This window comes from Hypanus sabinus, chromosome 2, assembly GCF_030144855.1.
Source record: "Hypanus sabinus isolate sHypSab1 chromosome 2, sHypSab1.hap1, whole genome shotgun sequence".
NCBI classification, from domain to species: Eukaryota; Metazoa; Chordata; class Chondrichthyes; order Myliobatiformes; family Dasyatidae; genus Hypanus; species Hypanus sabinus.
In genome coordinates, this window is record NC_082707.1 from 195,929,080 (window position 1) to 195,948,893 (window position 19,814).

At 42.0% G+C, this 19,814-nt stretch overlaps 1 protein-coding gene across 5 annotated transcripts in view; it reads right to left on the reverse strand.

The window, feature by feature from the left end:
• The window catches only part of LOC132389679 (tandem C2 domains nuclear protein), a 104,651-nt gene that overhangs the window by 30,485 nt on the left and 54,352 nt on the right, over nucleotides 1-19,814 (reverse strand). For all 5 annotated transcript variants that reach the window (XM_059962260.1, XM_059962233.1, XM_059962257.1 and 2 more), the window contains 4 exons: nucleotides 18,343-18,428; nucleotides 9,421-9,496; nucleotides 4,515-4,600; nucleotides 1,821-1,937 (listed from right to left, as the gene is read on the reverse strand). In XM_059962260.1, coding sequence (XP_059818243.1) covers nucleotides 1,821-1,937; nucleotides 4,515-4,600; nucleotides 9,421-9,496; nucleotides 18,343-18,428 — 365 coding nt within the window. The remainder of the gene's footprint in view (nucleotides 1-1,820; nucleotides 1,938-4,514; nucleotides 4,601-9,420; nucleotides 9,497-18,342; nucleotides 18,429-19,814) is intronic.

Consider the following 19,814-nt stretch of genomic DNA (forward strand, 5'->3'; position numbering starts at 1 on the left):
TTGAGCACAGAAACAGGACAATTAACAGACTTATTCTCCGTGCCAGGTAAGCAATCCACTCCCCATTCACTTCTCAACCAGCCTCTTCAAACCAATCATTCAAGAGGCCTTTCATGAGGATCATTCAATGATCTTAAAAATCCGTGCACTCTGAAAAATCACATTTAAATATTATCTGTGCTTTTAAATTAATAGACATGAAATGTATTTAAATCACTTTTTGACTCGTGAAATACTAATTTTATTTTTCTCTTCACTTGTATTCTGTTCGGATGTGAACTCTTCTCAGTGTTGGCCCTGCCCTACATAGTGGGGCAAGATTGGCACTGAGAAACACAGCACTGAGAACGAACCCATGTACACCACCTGACTATTTTTCTGTAATTTACAACTTGTTTATTAAGTATTGCACTGTACTGCTGCCTCAAACAACTAATTTCATGAAATATGCCAGTGATATTAAGCCTGATTCTGATTCTGGGCATCACTACTGAGCAAACCGGAATGAGAATACTCACAACCCAAATGCATAATGATGGTACGTTGCGACACAACTCTCCACTGAATAATATGGATGAAGCACCAAAAGTAACATGAACAAAGTCACCAGAGAGATGTAGCTGGAATAGCTATGGAATAGTCTTTTATTCAGCAAAATGAGAAACAGCAGGCATCATATTGAGACCGCTTTGGAGGAAGAAGCCTGCGCAACCCACATTACATGACGTTTTATATTCTAGAGATCAAAAGACAATTCTATATTTACAGAGTATCTACCATGCTTTCTTTGAATTACAAATAACTTTCAGACTTCCTTCTTCGCACACACCTTACAGACACACAAATGAATGTTAAATCAGCACTGTCTGGTCTTCCAATTAACTATGGTTCATGGCTAGGAAGCTGCATTTTAAACTTAATATTCAGTCCATATTCCGATCTGAAGATTGGCTGAAATTGCCTGCTGAAGTTAATATTTTACTATTCAGCTCTTTTGGACATTGAGGGAGAGGGTGTTATCTTGGCACCACTGTGTCAGGGTGTTAACCACTCCTCTGTAGGCTGTCTCGTCACTGCTAGAAATAAGACCGATCAATGTTGTGTCATCTGTAAATTGGATCAGTAGATTGGAATTGTGTTTTGGAGTTATTGAGTACACCCACAAGAAAAAACAAATCTCAGGGTTATATGGTGACGTAAGTGTACTTTGAAAATAAATTTACTTTGAACTTAGAGATCTCGATCATCCAAAATATACCATCTTCCCTCAGCTATGATCAGGCAGGAACGACACAAGCCTGAAGTCCCACACCACTGTGTTCAAGAACGTTGACTTCCCTCCTACCTGGACCACTCCAATCACTGCAGTAACACTAGTATAGTAAAATTATGACCACTTTGATCATATTGTGCTATACTAGATATTGTTTTGCTCTAATTATGTTCTTTCTTGTAAAATTTGTGTATAATTTGTTTATTTTATTCCTGCTACATGATGCTTATATATGTTTTCCTGTAGCTTATAGGATTCTATGTGCCTGTGATGACGCTGCAAGTTTTTGATTGCACCTATGCATATATTACTTGGGCATACGACTATAAACTTGACTTTGATCCTGTTCCCCTGTCACCCTAAACCATGGGTTAGAGCCCCCCTGACCCTATTCTCCATCCACCACAACCTCTCTTCAATTGATTCAATCAGGGTCAATATACTATCAGTTGATAATCCATGGTGGCATATGTAATATACAGTTAATAGTTCCACAGTCCTATTGCAGCACTCATAATTAGTTAGGAATTAATTAAAAAGTACTTACTGTTCCACCGTCTTTCACAGATGACTTGAATTGCACTGGCTTCGGTATTGTTATTGTCCCTTTAAGATACACATTAACTTTTTCTGTGGGTTTGTTGTACAGGTACAAATCCTTAATCTATTAAAGAGCGAAGAAACAATTTGCTGAGTATACTGACAAAAAATATGCACAGTATATATTCCCTTTAATGTAACCTGCAAGAGGAATACTACAGGCAGGATAGTACAATGCTCCTGTTGCAGGGAAGACAGGGAGACTTCCATGTCCTTGACCACTATAACTGCCAGAAGTGCATCCAGCTAAAGCTTCTAACAAACTGCATTAAGGAGTTGGAACTGGATGAGCTCCGGATTATTCGGGAGGCTGAAGGAGTGATAGGTAGGACATATAGAGGGGTAGTTACACCCAAAGTGCAGGACACAGGAACTGGATGACAGTCAGGAAGGTGAAAAGATTTAAGGAGCCAGTGCAGAGTAGCCCTGTGGCTATCCCCTCAACAATAGGTATACCACTTTGGATACTTTTGGGGAGGATGACCTAACAGTGGAAAATCACATTGGGCTAACTTCCAGGGAAGGTAGGACCTGTACAAGAGGGACTGCTTGCACCTGAATTGCAGAGCGGCTAATACCTTAATACTGCATGGTGGAGTTGTAGGGGGATGGAAAACAGAGTACCAGAACAGTTAGTGGAGAGGTTGTGGAGGCAGCTGTTAGTAAGACCTCAGACAAGGTTAAGAATCAAAAGGTTGAGCATGGTGCGACAAAATCGATAAGGGTGAATACAGGACAGCAGTATAAGGTAGATGAACTTGCAGCACAGTTGCAGATTGGCAGGTATGATGTTGTAGTCACCTCTGAATCATGGCTGAAAGGTTATAGCTGGGAGCTTAATGTCCAAGGGTACGCATTATTTTCCTGAGGCAGAAGAAAGGAAACTATCAGCCAGTTAGTCTGACCTCAGTGAGTGGGAAGGTATTAAGGATGAGGTTTCAGGCTACTTGGAAGCACATGATAAAATAGGCCGCAGTTAACATGGTTCCTTCGAGGGAAAAGTTTGCCCAACAAATCTGAAGTAGTAAAGAACAAGATAGACTGAGGAGAACTGGTTAATCTTGTGTACTTGGATTTTCTGAAGGCCTTTGATATGGTGCCACATATGAGGCTACTGAACAAGCAGAGAGCCCATGATATTACAGTAAAGTTTCTAGCCTGGATAAAGTTGTTGGTTGATAGGCAGGAGGCCAAGAGTGGGAATAAAGGGTAGCTGGCTGCTGGTGACTAGTGTTGTCCCACAGGGGTCTGGGTTGGGACCGATCCTTTACTCGCTTGGAGTATTGTGAGAAATCTTAGGCCCCTTATCTTTGAAAAGATGTGCTGAACTGGAAAGGGTTTAAAGGAGGTTCACAAAAATGATCGCAGGTCTGAATTGCTTATCATATGAAAAGCATTTGATGGCTCTGGGCCTGTATTCACTGGAGTTCAGAAGAATGAAGGGTGAACTCATTGAAACCTATCAAATGGTGAAAGGCCTTGATAGAGTGGATGTGGAGAGGATGTTTCCTATGGTAGGATAATCTAAGACTAGAGGACAAAGGCTTAGAATAGAGGGCACCCATTTGGAACGGAGAGGACAAATTTCTATACTAAAGTGGTGAATCTGTGGAATTCAGAATAGAAGGACTTCCTTTTAGAATGGAGAGAGGGTGATGAATCTGTGGAACTCTGCCACAAGTAGCTGTGGAGGCCAACTCTTTATATTTAAGGCAGTGATTGATAGGTTCTTGACTGGTCAGGGCATGTGTGGACACGAGGAAAAGGCAGCAGATTGAGGCTGAGGGGAAAATTGGATCAGCCATGATGAAATGGTAAAGCAGACTCGATGGGCCAAATGGCCTAATTCTGCTCCTATATCTTATGGACTTATGCTCTTCGGGGTTAAAGAAAAAGAACTTCACAGCTAGAACAAAATTGCCTAGAAAATAGAGCCGCACAGGAACAGACCCTTCGGCTCCCAATATCTGTATGACCACGATGCCAACCCAATCTAATCCCATCTGACTGCACGTGGTCCTCTGCCCATTCACATACCTATCTAAATGCCTCTTAAAACTTTGTTCAAACTCATTCCAGCTTGTTTGCTACTGCTGTTGTTTGGTTCCCATCAGAAATTAACCATTCCAACTATTCGTTAGCCATCAGGAGGGTGAAAGGTGATTTGATAGAGATCTATAAAAGGCAGTGATAAAGTGGGTTGTCTGCACCTTTTTCCCCATGGCAGAAATGGGCAACATGAGAGGGCAGAATTTCACAGTGACTGGAGGAAAGCATGGGATGGTGAATGTCAGAGATAGATTATTTCTACTCAGAGAGTGGTGGGTGTGGGAACACTTTGCCAGGTGTGGCGGTGGAGGCAGATATGTTAGGGACTCTTAGATAGGCACATAGATGAAAGAAAAATGGAGGCTATGTAACATGACTACAATGTATCAATTCCAAATATGATGAAGCAGATAGATGGAGTAGAAATTTGTGTGGACCCAAGGTGAAGGAACTCGAGGCTGGTTTCCCTTTATAATGAATTAGGGAACGGAGTCTTTGGTCAACTGGACATTGTCATCTAGAGGAGGTATACAAGATGGGAACAAAGCAACAAGCAAGATTATAGCATTCACAGGGCATGATTAGAACTGACCTGTACCACAGTGATCCAGATCTGTTCCACGTCTGGTCTGTAACTAAGTCTCAAATTCAGCTTTCCAAATTCATCAGAGAATCCATCTGCAGAAAAATAATTAATTTCAAATTGGTTTACATCTGGAAACCAAGATGTACCATTACTCAGGGGGTGTTTGTGACCAGGAATCCAGAGCACACTTCTTTCTCCCAGTTTGTATTCATTTTACTAAGTAATTCATGGGATTTACAATCTATTTACTTTTAGATTTTTATTTAGAGATACAGCGCAGAACAGGCCCTTCCAGCCCAACATGCTTTGCTGCCCATCAATCCACCTATTTATCCCTAGTCTATTCACAGAACAACTTACAATGACCAATTAACCTAGTAACCGGTATGTCTTTGGATAGCAGAGGAAACTCACACGGTGATGGGGAATGTGCAAACTTCTTACAGACAGCGCTGGAACTAAGTTCTGAACTCCCCGCGCTGTAATAACGTAACGCTAACCACTACGCTACCTTGGTGAGGCAAGCATTTAGTGCCCACTTCCAAGTGGCTCCATGTTCAGGAGGTGGTTAAAATTTAGCCATATTGCTGGGTCTTTGACCAGACATAAGTCAGAAAGGGCAAGGATATTAGTAAGTCAAATAGGGTTTCACAATCATTTCATGAGTTATAATATGAATGAAGTTTCTTGCAAACAGTATTTTCTTTACTTGAATAAATACCTGAAAGGTAATCAAGATTCAGAGTTAGTTACTGTACATGACCCTGTCATCACCATCAATTGGTCAGAACAAACAGCTTCTAAAGTTCAAAGTTGAAAGTATATTTATTATCAAAGAATGGATAAACCATATAACCCTGAGATTCGTCTCCTTACAGGCAACCACAAAACGAAGAACCCATATTTAAAAAGACTGTCAAACACCCAATGAGCAGAGGTAAAAAAAACAGATTGTGCAAACAATATAAGCAAGCAAATGGCATTGAGAACAAAAGCGAGTACACAGACACAAAGCCTGGAGCATCCAGGCAAGCATCCAGTGCATTGTGGTTCTGCAAAGCCAAGATGGGTAAGAAAAAAGGACAGAGATACACATCCAACTGAACACTGGGGCTTACTTGAAAACTGAGCAGTTACATATCACTTTACATGCGATGTATGGCACACGAGGAGACTGATCAGCCATTGTGTTCATGCCAACTTTTTGGGAGAAAACAGAAATCGAACTGGAATCTTGACCTTTATAAAGGGAGAAGTTTCATACTTGCTCTTCAAACCAGAAGGCCAAGTATTGTAAATAAGAATAGGGCATAGCTAAAATATAAAACTTGGCACAGTTTATTTCAACAGCTTTATTCAATGGAACTATTGTTGAAATAACATGGAAACCCAGTCTTTAAAACAGGGGTTCCCAACCTGGGGTCCACAGACCCCTCAGTTAATGGTAGGGATCCACGGTATAAAAAAGGCTGGAAACCCCTGCTTTAGGATAACAATGTTAAGTACTTTTAGTGTTTACAGTTGAATATCTTAAAGCATTTTAACCACATTTTATCCTCCAAGAAAGGGGCAGGTGGCAATTGGGGGTGGGGTTAGTGGAGGACATACCATCTCAATTTTAGCCATGTTTGTTTAAAACAGGATTAGGGGAGGAGGTAGCTTGACCTTAACTCTTCGTACACATTTTTCCTGCTGGTTGCAATCCACTTTAGTGACTCAAGTCTTACCATGTGCAGGAGCAGCACTAATAATCTGCCACTCCCTTTAAAATTAAAATAGTTACAAGCGTCATGAATTTATTTATTTTCTTTTTTTAAACATTGCAGGCACCCACCCATCAATTAAATTAGCTGGAAGCTAGTCAACCTGCGTCATTGGCTCAAAGTGCATTCTAAGTCACAAGGACACCACACCAATCCCAGTGAGATCCAAATAGAAGAGCATGAGGTGTCAGGAGCCAGCCATTTAGCACTACAAATGCTCTCAAAGGGAACACGCGAGAAGCAGCTGCCTAAACTCTCACCAGTATGAAATTACACGAGAAAAAAACCATCTAGGTTTATTTGAAAGTGCTCCCTAGCTATGAACTTAATGTCCAATGATACACATTGTATCAGAAGGACAGGCAGGAAGGCATGGCACTGTTGGTAAAAAAAAAATGAAATTACATCATTAGGAAGAGGTGACATAGAGTTGGAAGGTGTTAAATCATTGTGGATAAAGCTAAAGAACTAAAAGGGTAAAAAGACCCTAATGGGAGTTATATACAGACCCTCAGTAGTAAAGATGTGGTCTACAAGTTACAATGGGATATTGAAAATGCACTCCAAAAGGGCAACATTACAATAGCCATGGGGGCTATTGTGATATGCAGGTAGGTAGGGAAAATCAGATTGGTGTGGCATTCCAGGAGGGGGAAGTTTCTGGAATATCTATGAGATGGCTTTTTAGAGCAGCTCGTGGTTGAGCCCACCGGAGGATCAGCTCTTCTGGATAGGGTGTTGTGCAATGAATCAGAAGTGATTAAGGATTTTCAGGTAAAAGAACACTTGGGGGAAGTGATCATGATATGATTGAATTCACTCTGAAATTTGAGAATGAGAAGCTGAAGTCAGGTGTATCTGTATTACAGTGGAGTAAGGGAAATTACAGAGGCATGAGAGAGGAGTTGGCCAGTCTTGATTGAAAAAGAACACTGGAAGGGATGACAGCAGAGCAGCAATTTTTGGAAGCAGTTTGGAAGGCACAGAATATATACATCCAAAGAGGAAGAAATATTCTCAAGGTAGATGGCACAACCATAGCTAATAAGGAAAGTCAAAGCCAAGATAAAAGCCAAAGAGAGGCCATATAATAGAGCAAAAAATTAGTGGAAATTTAGGCGATTTGGAAGCTTTTAATACTGACTGAAGGCTAGTTTTTTTAAACTAAAAAAGTCATTAAGAAGATACAGACGGAATATGGAAGTAAGTGAGCCAATAATATTAAAGAGGATACCGAAAGTTTCTTCAGATACATGAAGTGTAAAAGGGAGCCAAGAGTGGATATCAGATTACTGGAAAAGAAGATTGGAGAGGTAGTAATGAGGGATAAGGAAAGGGTGGATGGATTGAATAAGAATTTTGCATTATTCTCCACTGTCGAAGACACTAGGAGTATGGTGGAAGCTCCAAGTGTCAGTTCAAAATGTGTGGAATTACCATTACTTCAGAGAAGGTTCTTGGGAAACTGAAAGGTCTGAAGGTAGATGAGTCACCTGGAATAGATGGTGTTCACCCCAGAGTGTTGAAAGAGGTGGCTGAAGAGATTCTGGAGGCATTAGTAATGATCTTTCTGAAAGACTGCAAAACTGCAAATGTCCCTCCACTCTTCTAGAAGGGAGAGAGGCACAAGAATAGAAATTATAGGCCATTTAGTCTCACCTCAGTGGTTGGGAAGATGTTGGTGTTGATGGTTAAGGATGTGGTTTCGGGGTACTTGGAAACACATGATAAAATAGGCCACAGTCAGCATGGTTTCCTCAAGGGAATATCTCACCTGACAGATCTGTTGGAAGTCTTGGAGAAAATAACAAGCAGGATAGACAAGGGAGGTTGTGTACTTGGATTTTCAGAAGGTCTTTGACAAGGTGCCACATGAGGCTGCTTAACATGCTATGAGCCCATGGTATTACAAGAATGATTCTAGCATGGATAAAGCAGTGGATGATGGGCAGGAGGCAAAGAGTGGGAATAAAAGGAGCCTATAAAAACACAAAATGCTGGCAGAACTCAGCAGGCCAGACAGCATCTATGGGAGGAGGTAGCGACGATGTTTCAGGCCGAAACCCTTCATCAGGAGCCTTTTCAGGTTGGCTACCAGTGACTAGTGGTGTTCCACAAGAGTCTGTGTTGGGACCAATTCTTTTTATGTTATATATCGATGATTTGGAAGATGGAACTGAAGACTTTGTTGCAAAGTTTGCAGATGATACAAAGATAGACAGAGGGGCATTTAGTTTTATGGAAACACAGAAGCTACAGAAGGACTTAAACAGATTAGGAGAGTGGACAAAGAAGTGGCAGATGGAATACAGTGTCAGGAAGTGTATGGTCATGTGCTTCAGTAGAAGAGATGAAAGTGTTGGCTATTGTCTACATAGAGAGAAAATACAAATGAGAAAATGGGAGTCTTTGTGCAGGATTCCTTAAAAGGTAATTTGCAGGTTGAGTTGGTGGTGAGGAAGGCAAATATGATGTTAGCATTCATTTCAAGAGCACTAGAATATAAAAGGAAGGATGTAATGTTGAGACTTTATAAGGCACAGGTGAGGCCTCACTTGGGTATTGTGAGCAGTTTCAGGCCCCTTATCTTAGAAAGGATGTGCTGAAACTGGAGAAGGTTCAAAGGATCTTCACAAAAATGATTGCAAGATTAAAAGGCTTGTCATATGAAGGCCATTTGATAGCACTGGGTCTATATTCACTGGAATTTAGAAAGAATGAGGGGTGGCCCAATTGAAACCTATCAAACGGTGAAAGGCCTTGATAGAGTGGATGAGGAAAGAATATTTCCTACGGTGGGAGCACTTAATACCAGAGGACACAATCTCAAAATAGAGGGGTGTCCTTTTAGAACGGAAATGAAAAGGAATTTCTTTAGGCAGTAAATGTTATATCTGTGGAGTTCTTGCCACAGCTGCAGAGACCAAATCTTTGTGTATAAGGCAGAGGTTGATAAATTCTTGATTGATCAGAGCTTAAAGGGATATGCGGGGGTGGGTGGGAGGCAGAATTTGAGGCTGAGAGGAAAAATGGATCAGCCATGATGAAATGGTAAAGCAGACTCAATGGACCATATGGCCCATCTATATCTTATGGTCTAAAGTAGATAGAACATCAAGGGTAGGAGAGTTTCGAAAATCATTGCTTACCTAGACTGCGAGAGCTTCCTAAGGAGTCCATCAAAGACGACGCATTGCTGTTTAGACTGGATGTCGAACTGTATCTCTGTATGCAGAAAGAAATAAACACCTTTAGTATTAAGCTAGAAATAGGAAGAGGCTAAAGCAGAAAGCCAATGGAAGCATTCATAGTCTCCATAGTAGATGGGTCAAATGCGAACAACTCTGTAAGGTACCTTGGTTGGCATAGATGGAATGGAAGGGTATTTTGTTAACATGAATTGAAAGGACAAATACTGGCCAAGATCTATAGACACTTTAATAACTACCTAATTATTTAAGTACTTGACAGGCCGAATAGTCTAATTCTGCTCCTATGTCTTATGGTCTTGTAGGATGATGGGATTGAGAGAGATAATAAATCACCATGATGGAATAGTGGAGCAGACTCAATAACTGAATGGCCCAATTCTTTTCCTGTGGCCTATTGTTTTAATTGGCTCTGGAATACAGTAGAATCTGGCCGTGTACCATCACACACAGGTACAGAAGTATCCTTCAATGCTGTTTCCATATCAATTTTTTTTTGACTAGTCAGTGTTGTTAGCTCTGAGTTAAACCCTCGAAACCGGACCAGAGGGCCACCCTTGGTCTGGCCTCTACACTTTGACCTCTTGGGCATGGATAAACTTACCAAGAGCCAAAGCATAAAGCCCTGACCCCAGCCAACATAGCTCTCCAGGTCAGTGAGGCACGACCACGACAAACCACGACAAGGTTGTGTTCCTCTTGGAGGCTAATATGATGAGTCAGGTTTTAAGGTAATTTGAAGAAAAATATGGGGGGGATGTTAGGGGGAGTTTTCTCCCCCACATAGAAAGAGCTATCAAATGTTCCTCATATGATAACTCATTCATGGAATCATCCTTGTGAACCTCCTCTGAGCCCTCTTTAATGCCACCACATCTCTTCTTAGATAAGGAACCCAAAACTTGTCACAATACTCAAGGTGAGGTCTCACCACTGCCTTATAAAGCCTCAGCATCACATCCCTGCTCTTGAAGTCCATCCCTCATGAAATGAATGCTAACATTGCATTTGCCTTCCTCACAACCGGCTCAACCTGCAAAATAACCTTTAGAGAGTTCTGTACAAGGACTCTCAAGACCCTTTGCATTTCAGATTTTTGGACTGATTATCATACCATTGCCCTTTTGATATGTCTTTTCTATTTCCCATTGTAATCTGTAGTCCACATCCCAGCCACTGTTGGGAGACCTGTATATAACTGCCATCAGGGTCCTTTTACCCTTGCAATTTCTTATCTCAACCCACAAGGATTCAACATGTTCTGATCCTATGTCACATCTTTTTAATGATTAGATGCCATTCTTTACCAGCAGAGCCACGTCATCCCTTCTGGCTACCTTCCTATCCCTCTGATACAACGTGTAACCTTGGACATTCAGCTCCCAACTACAACCATTCATCAGCCACAATTTGTTCTGACATCTCCTCAGAAAGCTCTTAAGTACAAGATGCTCCTCACAAAGCCAGGCTGAAGATGCCTTGGTGCTCCTCTTCACACACATACTTACTCAGCATTCAAGCAAAATGGCTGCCTGTTCTGCCACCCTGAGACCCCACTCTGTATTGGCTAACACCTTTGCCAGTGCGGCAATCCACTGCACCCCTCCCACAGGTCTGTATGTGGGGACATTTGGGTTCAATGGAATAAAAAGGGCAGTCTTACGACAATGGCAAGATCAGACACAGAGTATGGCTTATCTCTCCGACTTTAGAGGGAATATAATAGCAGTTCAATAAAAGTTGATACCCCAGCTGAAGCAACTGTGTTATGAGAAAATTTGAACATGTTGAGCTGGAGTTCAGCAAAATGACACATTTGCATTCAAAATCAAGGTGAAAAACTTTCATTGATTCTATTGTATTCCTTTGCATCTACTGTGAATGCGCATAAGAAAATGAATCTTAGGGTAGTATAGAGTAACATACGCATAATTTTATATTAATCCAGAACCCTGTGATGTAGGGGCCTTAGCATTGTTAATGTTCCTCCCATCCATCCAGCAACCTTGTTGAACCCCTACCATCAAGCAGGAGGTACCATTGCATTTGAATAAGGACTGTTAGAATAGGAAGCAGAATCATACCCCAGGCTGTAAGATTAATGAACTTGGCACCAACCAGGTGTCATCATGTATGTAGTGACAGCTAACTTTTTAAACATATCATAAATGCACCTTATTATTTGTAAATTTGTGATATTACTTTATGTGTTGTGTGTGTGAGAGTTACATGTACTACATTGTGCACCTTGGTCTGGAGAAACATTTTGTTTGGAGGTACACATGCGTACACTTGAATGACAATAAACTGAACTTTGAAATGAGGGTGATCTTAATCAAATCAAATTCAAGTTTAATTATCATTCAACCATATATGAATACAGTCAGACAAAACAGCAGTTCTCTGGTGCTAAGGTGCAAAACATACACAGCACATTCAAATTATAGAGCAAAAAAAACATATACATAGCCGTCCTGAACAACATATCCTGCAAATTGATGGCATGGTTCCCAGACATGCGCAGACGAACACAATGCAGCCTGTCATTCCACCAAACATTGGAGGGCAGCACCAATGGGTGGGACCAGCCCACAACCAAGCATGGACACCATGCTACACCACCTCCAGTGTCTCCTCTCCTGGACTGCAGCAGCAGACAAGCCTATGACTTGAGGCCTAGTCCTCATTCCCACCGAGACCATGAAACTTCCCTGCCACCTGTCACACCACTAAACAGCAGCAGCTTACATTTTCAGTGTCCAACTGGGTAATATTCTCCAGGGGCTGAACTGAGCTCTTGTCTCAAAGCACTAGTGACCCAGGTTCAGTATTGATCTCCAGCGCAGTCTACATGGAGTTTGCATGCTCTCTTTGTGATCACATGGCTTTATTCCATTAATTGGCAACTGTACATTACACAAGTGAGTGACAGAATTATGGAAAGGGGGGTGATGCAGGGGTCCTGGTCGTAATGTGAGAAAAATTTTAAAAAATACATGATTAGTGTTATTCCACTGTAAGTGAATATTTGATGGTTGGTGCAAATACAATGAATTGTTTCTATGGTGATTATATGACAAGGTAGATACTAATGTCACATTCTTGGGATTGGAATGCAAGGTTCCAAGATGTTAACCTCTGGATCACCAGTCTTAGTTAGTTAACCCTGATATCACCATAGCCCTGATAACATCATTTTGAACTACACTCCTAAAATGCAGTTAACACTTTAATGCCAGCACAAAACCTATTTATTTAACCTTTCTTTTAACTAACATCTTTTAGTCTTTTATGTTTATGTTTGCACTTCATCACAAAGTAAAGCACTCTGAAATACATCATCTATATAAAAAGTGCTTTATAAATAAGCTATTATTACTATTATTATTATTATTATTAGGGTAAATCCAGTTAGCAAAATGAATCAAGGATTGGATTGGCGAGAAGGAAATTGGTAAATTGGTTTATTATTTTCACACGTACCAAGGTATGGTGAATAAAACTTTGTATGCATTACATCCACACAGATCATTGAAGCAGGTCAGTATCTTCAGGTAGTGCAATGGAAAACAGAGAGAGAATGCAGAATGAAGTGTGACAGTTACAGAGAAAGTGCACTGCGGGGAGACAACAAGGTACAAGGCTATGCTGAGATAGACTGAGAGTTAATTTGAGCTTTTTTCAAAGTTAGAGATACAGCATCTCTAACTTCAGGCCCAGTAAGCTGCACAGCCCAGCAGCCCACCTATTTAACCTTAGCCTAGTCACAGGACAATTTACAATGACCAATTAACCTAACTGCTACATCTTTGGACTGTGGGAAAAAAACAGGGCACCCAGAGGAAATCCATGCAGTAAAGGGGAGAACGTACAAGCTCCTTAAAGACAGTGCTGGAAACGAACTCTAACACCCCAAGCTGTTATAGTGTTGCTCTACCATAGTGCCCCCAGTATTAGGAAACTAGTCAAGTCTGTTATAACAGCAGCATAGTAGCTGTACTTGAGTCTGATGTTACACGTTTGCTTTCAAGCTTTTGGACCTTCTGCCTGATGGGAGGGTGGAGGCGAAGAGGAAATTTTGGAGCGGATGCGAGGCATCGAGAGGTGTAGACAGAGTCCACACACAACTGAGTCTAGCATTTAGTCACCGAGCCAAACTAAGTCAGTTTGTGCATTTCACCAGCAAAATTTCATGAAGTTTTCCAAAATAAATAAACATCCTCAAACTGAAAGTGGCCATCCAGGAATAATTAATCTCAATAGAAATTCCAAACCCTCTTTTGAGGGAAAGAATTCACAGTATGCTGAATAATCAAGGGAACAACAGAGTGGTCTCCTCCCTCATCCAAGGTAAATAAATCTGTGCCCACTGAAACCTTGGCAAATCATGACATTTTAAAATAAAAATATAAGAAACACCAGAAATAGAATTATTGCTGTCTTGAAGGAGCAGCCATAAGATATGGAGATCTGATAGCCATGTTCTCTTCGCAGGAAGGTGGTACAAGAGCCTCAGGACTCTCACCACCAGGTTCAGGAACAGTTCCATAGAGAGCGTTGGTTGTGTGGAACACCCTGCCAGGGGTGATGGTGGAGGCAGATAAATTAGGGGTTTTTGAGAAACCCTTAGGTAGGCACGTGGATGACAGAAACGTGGAAGGCTATGTAGAAGGGAATGGTTAAATTGATCTTCGTGTAGGTTAAAAGATCAGCACAACATTGTGGGCTGAAGAGCCTGTATTGTGCAGTAATATTCCACGTTTGATACTCAAAGAAATTTGCTGCCACTCCCTGGCTCACGTCAATCCACTCTCGTAATACATGCGTGACAGAAACTGCCAATGGCACCGAAGGAGACGAGTAAGTCTCAAAGTTACAATGAAAATACTTTCCTTCTGTGATGTCATCGTGGGAACACCCACACCCTGGAACTATCAGAAACATGAACACCCCTGCTGGAGAAGCAGCCCGAGACAGGCAACACCAGACCACAGGAACATCCACAACGTGGAATGTTCTTGGAGTGAAAGCAGCCCCGGCACCTGAACGTCAATGGTTCACAGGAAGGTGGGGGGGGGGGGGGGGAAGGGAGGGGGAAGGAGACATTTTGTCAAAGCACATGGTCTTTAAGTCAGTGCTACTTTGATATACCAAACATTCTGTGGGTTGTTTTCTCTGGAGCGTTGGAGGCTGAGGGTAGATCTGATAAGAGGTTTCCAAGATTATGAGACACACAGATAGAATGGACAGACAGTATCTGATTCCCAGGTTTGAAATGGGGCATGCATTGAAGGCAAGAGGAGGTAGGCAAGTTTTTTTTTTACTCAGATGCCTGGAATGTGCTGCCTGGTAGGGGGGTAGAGGCAAATACACTGGAGGCTTTTAAGAAATGTTTAGATAGGCATGTGGATGTGGGGAAGATAAAGGGATACAGACATGGTGTAGGTAGGAGGGATTGGTGTCTGGGTGTGTTTGATACAACACTGTGGGCCAAAAGGTCTGTTCCAATGCTGTACTGTTCTATCTCACAAACAGCAGCCACCAATTCTCACAGATTTTCCCAGTGGACTTAAAAGAAAATTCAACTCAGAATCGAAGTATAAAACATTTGATGGTAATGGGGTACAGTGGTTTCACTTATGGAGATCTTATCTCTGAGGCACTTGGACATGTACAATAGGTCTGTGCCCTGTATTTGGAAACCTGAGTTTACAGCAACTCAGAAGCTTACTGACTGTAAAAGTGAAGGGCCACCCCGTGGATCAGCAAGAAGGGCCCAAGGAGGGACACAGTCTCAGTCCTGTTGCTGCCTCTATGCAGCTTGAACACAGTCTGAGTAACCATGCGGATTTCCTCCGGGCGCACCACTTTTCTCCCTCATCCTAAAGATATGCAGGTGGTTAACTTACGTAACTGGCTACAAAAACGGCTTTTTTTTCTCTCGCGAAGTAAGGCTGATCAACACCCCCCCCCCCCCCCCCCCCGCCCACACTACTTCATCATTTCCAGTCAGTCACTTTACATACGAACTCTCCTATACCTGTAGTCTCTTTAGCAACATATAATCAATCCATATACACAAGCTCCATTACGTATTTACAGTACTGTGCAAAAGGAGATATGAACTAGGGTGCCTAAAACTTTTGCACAGTACTGTATTTGTCAGCATGAAGCAGAGAGAGTTTGTAAATCTGGTGCAAGCAAAGAATGCTGGGAATGACAAGGGCGGAGTGCTGTGGGAGGGATGTGGGGTAGGTAGCAGAGGAGGAGTGTCAGGGATGGGGGAGTGGATGGTTTGGGTGTAGACCAGGCACCCTCATGAGATTCCAGGCAAGGTCATTTGATTCCAAATAATTGGTGTATTGATCATTACAGAATGTCTCTTTGATGCTTCCCACTCTCTCCCCTCTGCCTTCCCCTTTTCCCAACTTTGACTCCCCTCTCCCCAACCATGATTCCCCTCTCCCTGCCCACTTCCCACTCTCAGTTCTGAGAGTTCTGAGAGTTCTGAGTTCTGAGACCTGTATCAGAATCAGGTTTATCATCACTCACATATGTCGTGAAATTTGTGTTTTCTTTTTGCAGTGGCAGTACAGTGCAACACATAAAATTACTACAGTACTGTGCAAAGATCTGAAGCACCCTAGCTATCAATATGTGCTGAAGACTTACAAACAGCACTGTACATTTATTGCATTTTTTATCTTAGTGTTTGTTTATGCTGCATTGCATCCAGAGTAACAATTATTTTGTTTCCCCTTTACATTTGTGTGCTGGAAATGACATTGAACAATCATGAATCTTGGATTATTGTAAACTGTCCCTAGTGTAGAGGTGAGTTGTAGAATATAAGAGGAGCTGAGAATGTGCACCGAATAAAAATGGGATTGATGTAGAATCAGTGTGAATGGTCAGCAGGGAGTCAGTGGGCCAAAGAGCTCAATTTATGATTGACCCAACACCATGGTGTGCAAAGCATCAAATCCCCACAGTTCACAGCCTGAAAAAAGCATGGAACAACAAACCCACACTGAAAGAGAATGGTATATTCCCAATCAGCCTCGTTGACCACATGATGGTTGTTGCTGTTGTTCCTTTCTGTGCCTTGTGGTGCATTGGGCAGATCCTTACTATTTCTTTAGTATTTTGTCTGTTTTTTTAAATGAGGCCGAGTTGCCAGCTCGATGCTCAGCCCAGCACAGATGGAAAGTGAGCAAGGAGCCGGTCGGAATCGAACCTGGGACACACGCCACCAGCCAGCTGACAGTGAGATCACCTTTACAGAAATAAATTAAATCCAAACTGTCTGATGATGAGACCTCCCTCAGGTTGGAGGAGCAACACCTCATATTCAGAATGGGTAGCCCCCAACTGATGGAATCAACAGATTTCTCTCATTTTCAGCCATTTCTACCCCCACCCCACTTTTTTTCTTTCCATTCCCTATTCTGGCTCCCCTTTTACTCCTTCTATTCTCCTCACCTCTTAATCATGTTCTTCTGGAAACCCTTCTTCTCTCCCTTTCATGGTCTACTGTCCCCTCCTAGCAAAATCCTTCTCCAGCCTTTTGCCTCTTCCTCTTATCACCTCCCAGCTTCTCACTTCATCCCTCTCCCACTCACCAACTCTCTCAGCTGGTCTCATCCATCACCTGACCTGTACTCTTTCCCCTCCCCTCACCTTCTTATACTGGCTTCTGCCCCCTTCCTTTCCAATCCTGAAGGGTCTCAGACCAATGTGCCGATTGTTTATTTCTCTCCATTGATGCTGCCTGACTTTTGTGAGAGTTAATCTGGATTTCCTGCATCAGCTGAATCCCTTGTGTTTATGATCCATTATCTCCCAAACTTTCTACCTTTCTTTAGAACAGACCCTGATTTGACAAAGAGATATTGCCAGAGTTCTCGCTTCTTTCTCAATTAATAGCCTGTCTTCTGAGTAAGTTTGAGTTGCTTGCTGTTTGATAGAGCTTATGTGACTGATACACCCCGTACCACCTCCAAGTCATTTACTAATGCCAATAGGCAAGCTGATTACTGATCAAAATTCCTATCAAATTTAAAAGTACCTTGTGACCTGTCCAAGGCTAGAAGATTCATCATTACTTGTTTGTGCAGATTTGCAAAGTGCAGCTCATAAGACCAAAAGACATAGACACAGAATTAGGCCATTCAGCCCATTAAATCTCCTCCACTATTCCATCATGGCTGATTTATTATTCCTCAACCCCATTCTCTTGTCTTCTCCCCCCAACCTATGATGCCCTTGCTAATCAAGAACCTATCAACCTCCACTTTAAATATACCAAATGACTTGGCCTCCACAGCCATCTGTTGCAACGAGTTCCGCAGATCCACTATGCTCGGGCTAAAGAAATACCTCCTCATCATCTCTCGGGGAGATCCTTCTGTTCTGAGGCCATGTACTTTGGTCTTACACTCACCCACTGTTGGAAACATCCTTTCCACATCCACTTTCAACATTTGATAGGCTTCATTGAGATGCCCCCTCATTCTTTTAAACTCTAGCAAGTACAGGCCTAAAGCTTCCTTTTACTTTAACCCTTTCATTCCCAGAATCATTCTCATGAACTTCCTGTGTACTTTCTCTAATACCAGCAAACCTTTTCTGAGCTAAGAGGCCCAAAACAGTTCACAATACTCCAAGTGCAGTCTGACCAATGCCTTAGAGGGCCTCAAGCTTTACATCCTTGCTTTTATATTCTAGTCCTTTACATAATGTCTCATAGTGTTTTACACAACACTACCCACTTGGCAAGTTTTAGGAGCTACATCTCTATTGTTGACAGTAGATTTTAACAAGGTGATCAAGACTGGTTTCTGAATTAATATATAAACTTACCTGTGCTCGCTGGCCAGACGAGAGATCCGACATGGAACTGCTTAAACTTTGTGTACTGCTCAGTTTTGGGCTTCTCAGTTCCCATGCTGGAAAAGGAGGAACATATGTGTTTGTAAGACAAGGTAATCATATTGTAGCCATCATAAAGATTGTACGTAACTGTCCCTCTTGTTGTCTACAAAGATACATGGTCTGCTGAAGGAAATTGCTATCTTCCTCTTTAAGGGAGGAAGGCAGAAAAAAGAAAATTATAGGCCAGTTAGCCCAACTTCAGTGATCTGAGCCGATTATAAGGATGAGTTTTCAGGGTGCTTAGAGGCAAATGATAAAATAGGCCAAAGTCAGCACGGTTTTCTAAAGGGGATATCTTACCTGACAAATCTGTTGGAATTCTTTGAGGAAATTACAAGCAAGAGAGACAAACAAGTATCAGTGGATGTTGTTTATTTGGATTTTCAGACAGCCTTTGACAAGGTGCCACACACGAGCCTGCTTAACAAGAGCCCATGATATTACAGGAAAAATACAAGTATGTATAGAAGATTGGCTGACTGACAGCGGCAAAGAGCGGGAATAAAGAGGGCCTTTTCCGGTTGGCTGCAAGTGACCAGTGGTGCGCTGCTGGGGTCAGTGTTGGGACCGCCTCTTTTCACATTATATTTCAATGATTAGGATAAAGGAATTGATGGTGGTGAGGCCAAGTTGGCAGATGATACGAAGACAGGTGGAGGGGAAGCCACTGTTCAGGAAGCAGGGTGTCTGCAGAAGAACTTCCAAAGAAGTTACAGATAGAATATAACGCAGGGAAGCGTATGCTCATGCACTTTGGTAGAAGGAATAAAAGTACAAATTATTTTCTAAATGGGGAGAACATTCAAAAATCAGAGGTTCAGAGGGACTTGGGAGTCATCCCTAAAGGTTAATTTGCAGGTTGAGTCATCGTGGTGAGGAATGTTAGTATTCATTTTGTGAGGTTTAGAATACAAAAGCAAGGATGTAATGCTGAAGCTTTATAAGGCAGTGGTCACACCACACTTGGAATATTGTGAGAAGTTTTGGGCCCCTTATCAAAGAAATGTGTTGGCATTGGAGAGGGTCTAGAGGAGATACACAGGAATTAAAGGGTCAGCATATGAGTAGTGTAGTGTTTGTTGGTTCTGGACCTGTACTCACTGGAGCTTAGAAGAATGTGGGGGAGGGGAGATCTCATTGCAACCTATCAAATATTGAAAGGTCGGGATATAGTGGGTGTTGGGAGGATGTTTTCTATAGTATGGCCATCTAGGACCAGAGATCACAGCCTATAATTGAAAGATGTCCATTTAGAACAGAAATGAGGAAAAAATTATTTAGCTAGAAGGTGGTGAATATATGGAATTCATTGCCTTAGATGGCTGGACAGGCCAAGTCATTGGGTATACTTAACATGGAGGCTGATGGGTTCTTGATTAATCAGGGTGTCAATGTTATGG